Here is a 12,231-nt window from a genome sequence, read left to right as displayed (position 1 = left end):
AGAAATGCTGGCCATGTTGCATGGTGTCTGAAACACAAAGAAAAGTTTCCGGGAAACTCTTGAGTTCAAAGTTTGCGACATCAGAGTGAGAAAAAAAACAGGGGGGGGGGGGGGGGGGGTCAAACATTTTGCATATTTTATCTTTTGAAAAAGTCAGTCGTTCCGCCTCACTAAGCTTTTTCAGTGATTTCTGTGAAAGCTGAAAGATGCTTAGCTTCTGCTGCTTTCAAGACATTTAGCAGCAGTGCATCTCAGGCGTCAGCCCAGGATGAAAGGAGCTCAGAGGGGAGTTGCTTCATGAATGTGATGAGCTGAGAAATGCGTTAACATTCAAACTCAATCACCCTAAAAACACTTATTAGACTTCGAAAAAGCTTCGTCAGTTGTGGGAATAGCAGACTTTAGGTTTAATGGTCCAGATCGTACTGTGATATATTGTGTTGTTGGTTATTGTATTTATTGAGTTGTCCTCGTCTGAACTTGCGATACCAACTGCTGCTTTAGGCTGCAGCCCAGTATGTCATTTCAAATATCGTGGCCATATTGATGCATTCTTGGTTTTCATGGCAGCACCAATGTAACTGATCCAGATTTGCGTGGGTGGCTGTGTCTTGACTTTTTTCAAGAAATGCAAGAAATTTGCATGCTGAGGCGGATACGTGGAAAACAGAAAATAAGAACAAATTGGGTGAAAAAAGAGGGAAAAGTTAAATGAGAGACGAAGACAGAAGCCCAGAGAGAGAGACGGAGAGACAGATACTGAGACTGGTGGCAGATTCCATACCTTCTCTCCTGGTGGAGCCTGACCTGGAGACAGACCTGGGTCTCCCTTTGAACCCTACAGAGACAGGGTCACAGGGTTAGGGGCGTCTTCAGCTAGCAAATTCTATTTCTGTTTTAAGAGTCACTGGCGTGAAGCTTGTTTTTTTTTAACATGATTATTCAGGAAATATAGAATGAAATGATTCTTGAAGATTACTATGAATGTTTATGTCTCATCATCATCATCATGAAATTAAACCATGGCTCTACATATACATTTTGTGCACATGCTGTTATTTTACTGAAAAACCCTAATTTCAATGCAACTGAAAGTATTTAATTATTAGAGGAACACGTATGATGAATTTGCCTGTAAGTTTTCTTCTTTCCCATAAACCCATTAGTTTCTGTTGCTTAATACATTCCTTTATACCATCAAGTTAAACAAACACACTTGCAAGAAACTGGTTGCTGAACAATGCAGCACAGAAACTGTTCCCAGCGGTACCTTTCCTTTGTTACACTCATGTCATAATATGTCTTCCATTGTTAGAGCATGTTTTAAATGGTGCCATTACCAAAAGGAGTCGTCTCCTTTGTCATCACGCAGATTATCTAATGAGATTTTATTGGAATGTCTGGTTTGATGCAATAAACCCATAATTCAATGCATGTCCTGCTACGGGAGACAATAAAAGGAACCTTAAAACAACATGTATCCTCCGCCTGTGTTTGTTCTCTACGCTGGGCGGTCACGCACACTCATGGGGACCAACAAGCAGGAACTCGGCGTTAATTCTTGCTAAGAGCTGATGTTTGGATGGCCAACGAGCTTTGAAGAGTGAACGTCTGTGTTTTAAAGCACGCTGACAACGATTAGAAGACTCTGTGTGAGAACCCTTTGTCTTTCCAAAAATATTATTGCACTCTGAAAATCTCTGTTGTTCATTGATACGTCATGCTGACAAACCTTCATCTCTGGCATCCAACCACTAACTCATAAAGAGAGGCCTTTTGTATTAGATTACATTCTAAATGGCATTCATTCAAATAGGCTTTTTCTTAAGTTTATAGAGGAGGCATTTCTTCATGCATTTTAACGTCCCTTGACACTTACTCACGTACTAGAATCTGGACATTTAGTCCGTCTTATAAATACACAGGATGCCGTGACCATCCTCATCATCCTCATCATCATTTCTATCCACATTCCTGCACAGCAAACAAGCAAGACAGTCGTGTCCGTTTAGGTATCCATTGAATTTTAAGTGAACTGTGGATAATCCATAAAACAGGAAAGGCTCATTAGGTGCGGGAATATCCGTAAAGACCATGGCAGCAGAAACTATGTCAGAGCTTAAATCTCCCCTCTTCTTCAAAACCGCCTAAAAACACCTCAAGCAAGTGTAAAAACATTTTTGCAATATCTGCATTTTTTTCCCCTCTGAATCTCATCACTTCCATCAACCTTCCCTACTTCCGTACCAAGCTAATAACAAGTCTACTTCTGTTTTGTTTTCCCCTGGTGTGTGGTTGATTTGTGTCTCCATCTGCAGGACAGAGAAGTGTGCCTGTCAGCGTCCCAGTCCTGAGACACTTGGGAAGGTCTGCAGGCAATGATGTGCATCACAGAGTTGTCCTGGAAAAAGCGTGAAAAACAGTTTGTCCTCCAGAATTCCATCACTGCCGATTGGCGCTGCAGTGATAAATACCCAGGAAGACTAAGAAGCCAGATGTTAGTGGGTGTTAGTGAGTTTTCTGTCCAGTGTAAAAGGTCTATCAGCAACAAATTAGCAATGGCTTTGATGATCCAGACCTTCGTCAATTTACATGTAATCACAGACCACATGTGTTCCCACAGGGCAGAGAACAAGTCCAACTGAACTGAGTGGATTTCAAAAGAAAAGCAATATTACATTTCAACAGCCAGAGGCTGAGTGTATTTCCAATGAAGAGGAATATTTCATTTCAACAGCCAGAGGCTTTCCCAACTGAATGTGGATTCAGGCCATGAAATCTTTTCTACTTTCATATAAAAATAAACCCAAACTTCTCTCCAGATAGTGACGTAGCTATCACAGAGCGCCAAAGCAGCAGCAAAATGTCAAAAAATGCTTCAAAATCCAGCGATTAAGAGGAAATTCAATACATTTTATGATCTATCGATCTCAAGGTTAAAAAAGGCATTGTATTTATTTTCTTTCCTCACTGGGTTTATCTGTCGTGTCCTCAGGTATCACAAAGCCACGTTTGACACCTTAGACAATGACATTCTCCTGATCGTCTGTCTGTACCTGCTCTGAGCATGATGTTCCCATGGTTTTGACTGACAGCCACTGAGGCTTACAAAAGCTTGGGTGGGAATGTGGAAAATCCATCTACCACAGCATAAAACCAGGGTTTTGTTCTGTTTGAGAAAAGTCAGCAGTCCATGAAACAGATTGAAAAACGCTCTTTATGTCCTGCAAGCACATCGTCATAACATTTCAGTCTGAGCTTCAACCGCATGTCAACTACATTCAACATCAGGGACTGCTTCCACATTTCACCAGTAGATATTTTCCCAGACTGACACAAAGAGACTCTCAATATCTCTATTCCACCTCCACAGAGGGGTTGGAGAATGAATGACACTCAGATAACTTGATATACTTATTTTGGTTTTGTGTGCAAATACAATTGTGGATGAGGACAGTAGTTCTCAAACTTTAAGTCCTGTACCCTCCGAAACACTCAACAGCCAGCGGTGTTCCTCCTCCACCTCCACAGATGGCGCTATGATCAACAATGGCTAGGCTAGCACTGCTAGTGTTAATGCTAGATCTTTCAGATACTCCACTGGAAGTCCTGGAGCGGATCATTTCACGTACTCTTGAAGGTGTATGTACCCCAATTTGGGAATTATGAAGCTATAGAAAATGTAGGCTAGCATGTCTAAAACCACAGAAGAAAAAAAAAAAAAAAAATATATATATATATGTGTGTGTGTGTGTGTGTGTGTGTGTGTGTGTGTGTGTGTGTGTGTGTGTGTGTGTGTGTGAAATAACCCACATTGTCCAAGCAAGGTCAAAGGTGACACAGAACAAATCCATGCATGCTGTGTGGGGGTTAAAGAATGTTGACAGGGGATACAAAATTCATCAAAAGTACTTACATACTTTCAACCTTTTTAAGTGAAGAGTTATACACTTACAAGCAAAAACTTTCACATCAAGAAAACACAGTAAAAAGCTAAATGTGGTAGTCAGTCGGGACCACAGTCGCCACAACCATCTGTATGGAGTTGCCCACATCCTCGCTCACTCATATCAATGCATCATTTACATCTGGTGTCAGGCTGTGAAAACTTACCAGGGATTTTAGAAACACACTATTTTTGTTTATGTAGTGTCATAACTAAGTCTCTGGGACTAGCATGATTACAATCGGTAGGACAAATGGGTCTATCATAAGCCCAAACCATGCACATTAGCTCCATTCTTGCATGCTAAACTGTGACCACACTCTGGCTCATTATTCCCACTGCTGCTAACATCTGGCTGTGTCTGGGTCAATCCCACTAGAACATGCTATGAGCAGCAGGGACGGGCTGTATATGCAGAATGCTGTAGTTGATGCTATTTGGTGAAAACCTTCATTACAGAAGATTACTGTACTGAACATGTGATTTAAAGGAAGAGTCAGTAACCTAAACGGCACATATCAATTCACCTCCTATGGGATGAGCACGAGGTTTGGTATATTGCTTGAGAAACAAACAGTAGACGACAGTGCAGTTTGGCTCCAACATCTCAGGGGAACAAGCACCTCATGTGTCGCGCCTCAGATAAACTGAAACAGGGCAGCAAAGAAAGTCGAGGAACATGGAAATGCTAATGTCCTCACTGTGAACCAGAAGCCTAAGCTCTCAATTTACCTGACAATTCATGTTCCAAGCCTCAGTCACCAGATTTGGAGTAGTGCAATCCAACATAATGAGATCTTGGAGTCCAGAGCCAGAACAAGTTTCCTCTGAAGGCCGGCTGTTCTGGCTCAATGTTCCCTCGTACTACAAAGACTCACTATTGAGAGCTCAGACATCGAGAGAGTGATTAAAATACACCCTCCGGCTACAGTGACTCACCATTAGCACTTGGGATGTATGGGTGGTATTACTGGACAAAATGGATTGCCGTTACTTTGCTCTGCTCTGATCCAAATTATTAAACATGCAATCAACTGCCTGTACTTTTCTAATTTCACCCCTTTGACCAACAATTATCTTGACAGCTTGATATGTTTTTAATCGTCAGTCACAATCACCGATCGGCACCTCCAGGTTCTCTTCACATTGGGTTCAAGGCTGGCATGTGTGGAATGAAGGAGTGAGGGAGCTAATATGACATGAACCATTCCTGGTTTATGTTCTAGGCTCTCTAAGGCTGGTTCTGGCTCGGAGGGAACTCATCTGTCTCCTCCCCTCACGGATACTATCCAGAACCCTGTCTAACACTCTCAGAGAACCGTATCCTCACTGTTGGAGAAGCCCACTCACCTTGGGCCCAGGTGGTCCTTGTTGTCCTGGGTTTCCATGTGGACCACTGGGACCCTGAAACACATGTAAACAAAGTGAGTGAACACAGTAAACCACAGTGATAACAGCTCTCTATTAACGATGAGTTCTGTGATGAATGGCAGCTGAACTGAAGTGAGACGCGGTGAAGGCATGCTTGTGCTACGATAAAAGACCTCATCTGTCCACACGGTGGACGATTCATAATTCTTTGCACTGAGCTACCACGGATTATGACGGATCAGTCGGGGATATTCAAGTACTTCTTTGCAAATCTAAAGACGAACAGCTCGGTCTTCCATAAACCCTAGGGAAGGACCCATGTCTACCCTCTGCCACCTCTCTTCATTCTCCATTGCTGCTGCAGGTTGTAAGTCCTCTTCACTGTCAGCAGGGCTGCGAGCAGCTTCACAAGGGACGTTTTTGCACGTATGGATCAGCTACCGTTCTGGATGACGAGCCCATGAGATATTAAATGTGTCATCACAGTCCAACCTAAGAATGAATTACAAGATTATGAGAAGACACCTTGTTTTTTGTTGTTGCTTCTTTTCTTTTTTTCCCCCACTGAGCAGAACTTTGATGTGTGACCTATGTGGACGGCACAAGGCACACATATTCAACTCAGCAGGGGTCGCAGCTGAACCGAAAACATGAAAAAAACAAAGAGGATTGGAGAGACAACTGTGGTCAGTTTGTCTAAAATCAGCTTGCAAAGAACTTCAACTATGAATTCTGTATAAAATTACACCAGTGGTTGGGAGTGAATTCAGTGTCACTTTGACGTGTCACGCTGCGGCAGCCACATAAACTTTCTCAAGTCCTGTTTTGTGAACACAACTATCATGCTGGGTTGGTCAACATCCGTCCATACCCAGTCTGCAGATATTTGAGTTTTTGTTGTTGTTTTTTTTGTTAAATCTCCATGCAGTGGACACCTGATTGGTAACTATGTCACTGAAAACTAAAATGGATCCACGTCGCAAACTGTGGGATACAGTAGATGGTGTCCTGACAGAAGAAATGAATACACCCAGCATCTATAGGACAGAAAATAGGTCAGTCAAATGTCAGTATTGGCTCTGATAACGTTTGGCTTTACTGCCCAGCCCAACAAAGGTATTTCATTCCTTGAACATCAGGAATGCAATGAATGTACACAGACACAGACACACACACATGAATGCCTATGGCTACTACTACTACTAGTGCATATTCATATGCACTTACGCACACACTCACACGAAAACTATGCTACATTCCTGCACATCTGTATCCCTGCTGCTTACAGACCAAGCTTCCTCTCCGCTACTGCCAAGGATGAGGAATCTCTTTCATTCTCTTTTTTGACAGCAGTAATGTGGGCCTGGTTTCCACAGCAGCACAAAGGTGAACAGATCAACTAATATTTAGTGGTTTTAAATTGTCAATTTTTACATAAAGGTGCCAGAATAAAAGTGTAAGTGCACCCTTATACTTGCAAAAGCTCGAGAGAAAGCTTGAGAAACGGCAAGGATATTTACTGCAACATCCATGTGCACATCCGTCCATTATTCCCTCAGAGCAAACAAAAGACACACTTATTCTGCCTCTTGCCTTCATAAAATACCTGCTGACTGCATCAGTCACCATGTCAGCATTTTAAACTCCACAGTCTAGGAGCGCAATAAAAGAACCTCTGAAGTAACTTACCATCTATTACCATGACAAATGCCCTTAGCACGAGCCGTTCTCTAGTTCAAAGGCTCAAAGTCTGATAGCAGTCACAATTAGAGGCAGCGTAGGTCTGTTGCTGCGTGCTGAGACAGCAGAGACAAAACCATAGAGCGCTCACTGCCCTCAGCTTCCCACCACATAATGATTCCAAGCCTCCCTCAGCCTCTTGTTTATGACTGGGAAGGTAACCATGTGCTCTCGCCGTCTTTTACTAGTGAACATGTTTCACTGTCTCCCAGCTTGTCCTCCTGTCCATCTGCCCTCGAGTCGCCATCCAGAGGGACAAGGAAGCAAAAGGAACACATTGTTGTGTGTCCTTAACAAAGCAGGACTTGTCTCTGTCTTTAATCACCACAAACATGTTGCAGCTGGATTGTTGTAGCAAATACATGAAAAACGCATGTAATCAGTGCCTGCTGCTAAAAACACAATAGCTGAGTTGGAGTGTCACGATCCGCCGAAACCGCAATTCTGCTGGAGTTTTAAGTTTAAGACCATGATTCCTTTAAATATTATTTTTTATTTACAATGAAATGAAAAAAAAAAGACAGTCCAGACTGATTGCACACTAATTCGACAGTGAATATAGGCAGTCTCGACTCTCTGTTATATCTGGATGGGCCTCTCTGCTTTGACGCCAACGAATTTTCATCAGGGAATCATCGCTATTGTGATTACTGGCATCATTATTTTCTGAACCGCTTAATTCTTTGTCAAGTACTCATTTTATCTATTTATTTTTGAACATTTCTAAAACAAATATATATTTCAAGATACGGGCTTCATGGTGTCACTTGTGACACATTTGCCGTACAGTATATGGGGAAGAATGGAGCACACTGAAGGCCATATGGTGAAATAATTAATTTCAAATGAATTAATAAGAACTTGTGTTGCTTTTTCCTCAATGATATCAAAATGTCAAAAAAAAGAATTGCACTCGGAGAGAAAGTCGACCTCCATTGAGGCTAAATGAAAATGTCTAAAATATCACAACCTTAAAAAAGAAAAAGCTAAATCCTGAATTCTGTACCAAAATTCAACAGGTCCCTCTCTGAGCCAAATTCTGAAAGTAGGACATTTGTTTTTAGCGTAATCCTGCAAACAGACAAGGAAAACAAATGGGCGCTCAGACAGTGGCCAAAGGCACATCTGGCCCAAAATGTCATGTAGTCTTCCTTTCCCCGACGCTGCACTCCACAGAGTTTGATGAAAAACATGCAGGTAGTTTCTGCATCTTCCAGACAGAAAAACACACGCAGGTGAAATCACTGAGTGGTAACAAAACATCCTTGGCGGATGCATAAAAGAGGACAGTTCTATATCCTGTTGTCTTATTCCAGGGGTGCAATTGTTGTTTTAATAACAACAATCAGCTCCATCATCTCAGCTCCGGCAGCGGGCCCTCGCTCTCGTAAAGGCAGGATGCTGCACTTTAACTAGCAGCTGTGTCTTCTTTAAAGATGAACCGGATGAGCACAAGAAAGGGGGGGGGGGGTGGAGGAGGAGATCCCACTTTTGATGTTTAAAGGTTGAGACTAAATATTTATTTGATCAGTTTTCAGAATCTAAACCGTGATACCGCAATTGTGAAATCTTCAGTGGCTCTGCAATTTATTTTTTTCAGCCTTTAACCAGAGTTTCAACTCGAGGTAGTGACACAGCACAGTGGTCTCGCTCTCCTCTCCAGCAGAGAGGCCGGCTCTCAGAAGATGTTCAACACCACAATCCTGGTGGAGCACAGTTGTCTTTTCTTCTCTTCCCTGGTTCCTATTATCATTATCTAGGATCAATCTACCCACCGGATTTCTTTATATCCAGACTTCACAGAGTGAAGGAGAGGTGAATACTGTATGAAGACATACATCTAGGAGTTCTTCTGTTTTTTTTTTAACTACTTTTAATTAACTCAGGCAAAAAGGAGCAAAATGAGCCTCCTGTTCAATAGAGTCCACCTTACCAACTGCATGCTGCCTTTATAACTCACCCGAGAGCCTCTTTTTCCTGGAGGACCAGGTAAACCAGGAGGACCAGGAGGACCCTAGATTAGAGAGACAGAGGGACAGGGAGCGAGAGTCGTAGCGTAGCAGAGACACAGGGAGGGAGAGGGAAAAAAGAAAAGAGAGATAGGGTTTGTTAATGGCAAGCAATAACATGTAGTTCAGTGTCCCGGCCTCCTCAAAAATGGGCTATATTTATGGAAGAGCTATGAAGTTCAAAGACATGAGCCAAGTGTTTTCAGCTAAAAGCGCTATTAGAGCAGCTCTCAGCAGAGGGATAGGGTTACATTCTTGAGATGAGACTGACACCACCAGCCTTTGGTCAGCCTGTGGGATTAAGATAAACCTGCGTCACGGAAAAACTACATATGAAACATATAGAGCGGGAAAGTGCCTGTGACGTTCTGGTTGAGGGAGCTCGTAGGGGACAAATCCTAGGTGATATTTGAACTTTTAAAAAGGAAATGTGTGTTTTTGAGACAGCATTTGGTTTTTCACATTCCAGATAGTTCACATTCTGAAAGGCATGGCAGCAACCAATTAAAAAGGATTCATTTTGACATCGGCCCAGACATCTGCACTCTTTTGGATGCTAATTTATCTCTCTGGTTAAACACTTGGGCAGAAGCTTCATGAGTTGCCCATTTTTCAGCCACCTGGTGAAGACCTGAAGGTTGTGGACGGCTCTCCGGGGCGAGTTTGTTACTGATGCGTACTAATCAGGTTTTGCAAGACGTTCTCAACAAGTGAATCTGTTGGAATTTATAAAGCAGCTGTTTCGTTTTGATCTTTCTATATCCTTTTTGTGAGCCAACAGTGCGTTTAATGATTTTTCTGAAAAGTTCAATTCTTTAGGGTATAAAAATACCAAAGAAACTTCAGACTTAATGATGATCTGCTGGTTTATTATTTTGATAACGGTCAGATGTGTCTTCTTGTCGTGCAGATGTCTAGCGATTCTGATGTGAGTGTGTGATGTCAGCGAACAACTGCCCTCTGTGAGATGAGGCATCATATTCATTATCCACCAACATCCATAATTATTTCCCTGATTTAGCTCAAGGGCCTTTTTTCCTGCTTGTATCCACCAAAGCCAATCAAAGGGAACTTCATTTTGAATTTTATTTCCCACCGATGGCCGACACACATCGCTGTCGTTGGAAGGTCTGAGACCCATTAAAAACTACCAATAAAACAAAGTATTTTTTTCATAACGCGAGGATTCATAACATCATCACATCCCACGCCTGCAGCACTGCGAGCAGAATAAAACAGATGGATTGGACGAGACCAGAAGGCCCATATCGAAAAAAAAAAACCTCAAACAAACACGAGTAAATAGCAAATAGAAGCCAGAAATTCTGATAAAGAAATACAGAATTAGAGAGACTTCATACACAAGCCAGCGTCATGTTGGTCCAGGATTAATTCCAAACCACAACGATTGTTCGTGCACTTTAGTTTTAGCCTCTTACCAAATTTGACCGAGATACATTCATCCCTTTTTGAGTTATCCTGGAAACAGTCAAACCACTGCTGGGGATCCCATGACCTCCTTGGAGGAAATAAAAAAAAAGAAACACCAACAGCCAACAAATGCTCCAGCACCGTTAGCGTGGTCTAAAAGCAACCTCCTCTTCTGCTGCAGCCCTCGACTGTTGAGCCTGCCTGGGCAGCAAACCACAGCTGGGCGACACAGGAGAAGAATAAACATCATGGCATCAAGAAGCTGCTTTTCTGACATGAACATACATGTGTATCACAGTAACTCCTGAAGTATGGAAAAACACGTCGGATAATCCGATCAGCGATCATCAAGTTGGTCTTGCTGGAGTCGTGTGATTACAATCGAGATTTTAGTTTTCATCTGATATTTCAGACGTTCTGAAAACCATTTTTGTGAAAAATCGGATTCACAATTTTTCTTTTTAATGCTGAATTAGACAGAGAAATTGTTCATCAATTTCCAAAACATCCATGATTCAAAACTAAAGAGACAAGAGACTGATGTTCAACAGTTTTACTGGTATAAATCCTTATTTAAGGAAAAGAGCTAATTAAAGCCACCGTGACGTTTGCTCCCTCTGGACCATTTAAGTCCAAATGTCAAGGCAATGTCTCTCTGAGCGAAAGTGGTGGACCTCCCTACCCATACTGGCATAACCCTTTAACCGGTAAAATATTCAGAACCACAGACAAAACAAGGCATGTCATTGGTCTATTTCCATTTGCAAATTGCTGCCATAGCAACCAGTCACAATGAGGTGCTCTGGAGCATCAGTATCCCTAGAGCAAGACATGGACACGGCGAGAGATGAAGACAGAGACATCTGTTTGTTCCTCTGGACTCCCACACAACTGCAGATGGAAACTGTGAGCACACCACCGCCTCCACCACAACAACGGGGTCTACAGACTCCGAGGCACTCAGGCAGTAAAATGATAATGTTCAGATGCTTCATTTGACCTCTGACCAGGGTCAAATCTTTCCCAATAGATTAGATACAAGATGTGATTTTCTGGGAGTTAAACAGTAGAAAAGATCGTCTTGTGAACTTGCACGACAGTAACCTGCGTTCATCATGGTGAGGTGGACTCGGGCTGCACCTTGCCGATCAGTAGGGCCCTCACCAATCTAAACTGCTAAAGATGCACTAGTTTATGTCTCATCTACCAGAGAGGACGCAGGCAGCTGGTGCACCGCACACAAGAACGACATGGAGAATTTAACTGTTGCAGGCGAACTGATAGACAATTAAATCAACAAATCGGACAGAACTTGCAGCGCTACCTCGTTAATCTCAGCCAAGAAGCGGTGCTCATGCTGACTCAGCATCATTACGTCTGAGACGGAAGGATCACGGTGTCCGCCTGACTCTGACAGAGATGCAGCGGCCTGCGCGTCATAACACCCAGACATAAGGAAGCAGTCTTGTTTGCGGTGTTGGAAGTAATACTACATTGAAGCAGTCATGGGATAATATCACCTATTTCCATTAAAGATTGTGTAATATTATTACAGTTACTGTGTGCAGTCACACATCAAAACCCCAAATGAACCCTCTTGTTATTCGTTATACAGAATACATGTTAATTTCCAGGGAGCACCACCACAAAATACAACATCAACCGGTGAGGGACTCCTCGTGTCATCAGCTGTGTCACTCTTCTGTTTTCCTCATGGTCGTCTAATGCCTTTGT

At 42.5% G+C, this 12,231-nt stretch overlaps 1 protein-coding gene across 1 annotated transcript in view; it reads right to left on the bottom strand.

The window, feature by feature from the left end:
• Window positions 1–12,231, bottom strand: part of col24a1 (collagen type XXIV alpha 1) — a 96,049-nt gene that overhangs the window by 64,275 nt on the left and 19,543 nt on the right. Inside the window, exons 4-6 of the mRNA XM_086224153.1 lie at window positions 9,018–9,071; window positions 5,297–5,350; window positions 785–838 (exon numbers count right to left, since the gene is read on the bottom strand). Coding sequence (XP_086080279.1) covers window positions 785–838; window positions 5,297–5,350; window positions 9,018–9,071 — 162 coding nt within the window. The remainder of the gene's footprint in view (window positions 1–784; window positions 839–5,296; window positions 5,351–9,017; window positions 9,072–12,231) is intronic.

The sequence above is a fragment of the Aulostomus chinensis genome, chromosome 14 (assembly GCF_037954235.1).
Source record: "Aulostomus chinensis isolate RoL2024-O1b breed Wild chromosome 14, RoL_Achi_v1.0, whole genome shotgun sequence".
Classification (NCBI taxonomy): domain Eukaryota; kingdom Metazoa; phylum Chordata; class Actinopteri; order Syngnathiformes; family Aulostomidae; genus Aulostomus; species Aulostomus chinensis.
The sequence above is the reverse complement of the archived record's forward strand: the minus strand, read 5'-3'. Positions and strand labels throughout refer to the sequence as shown.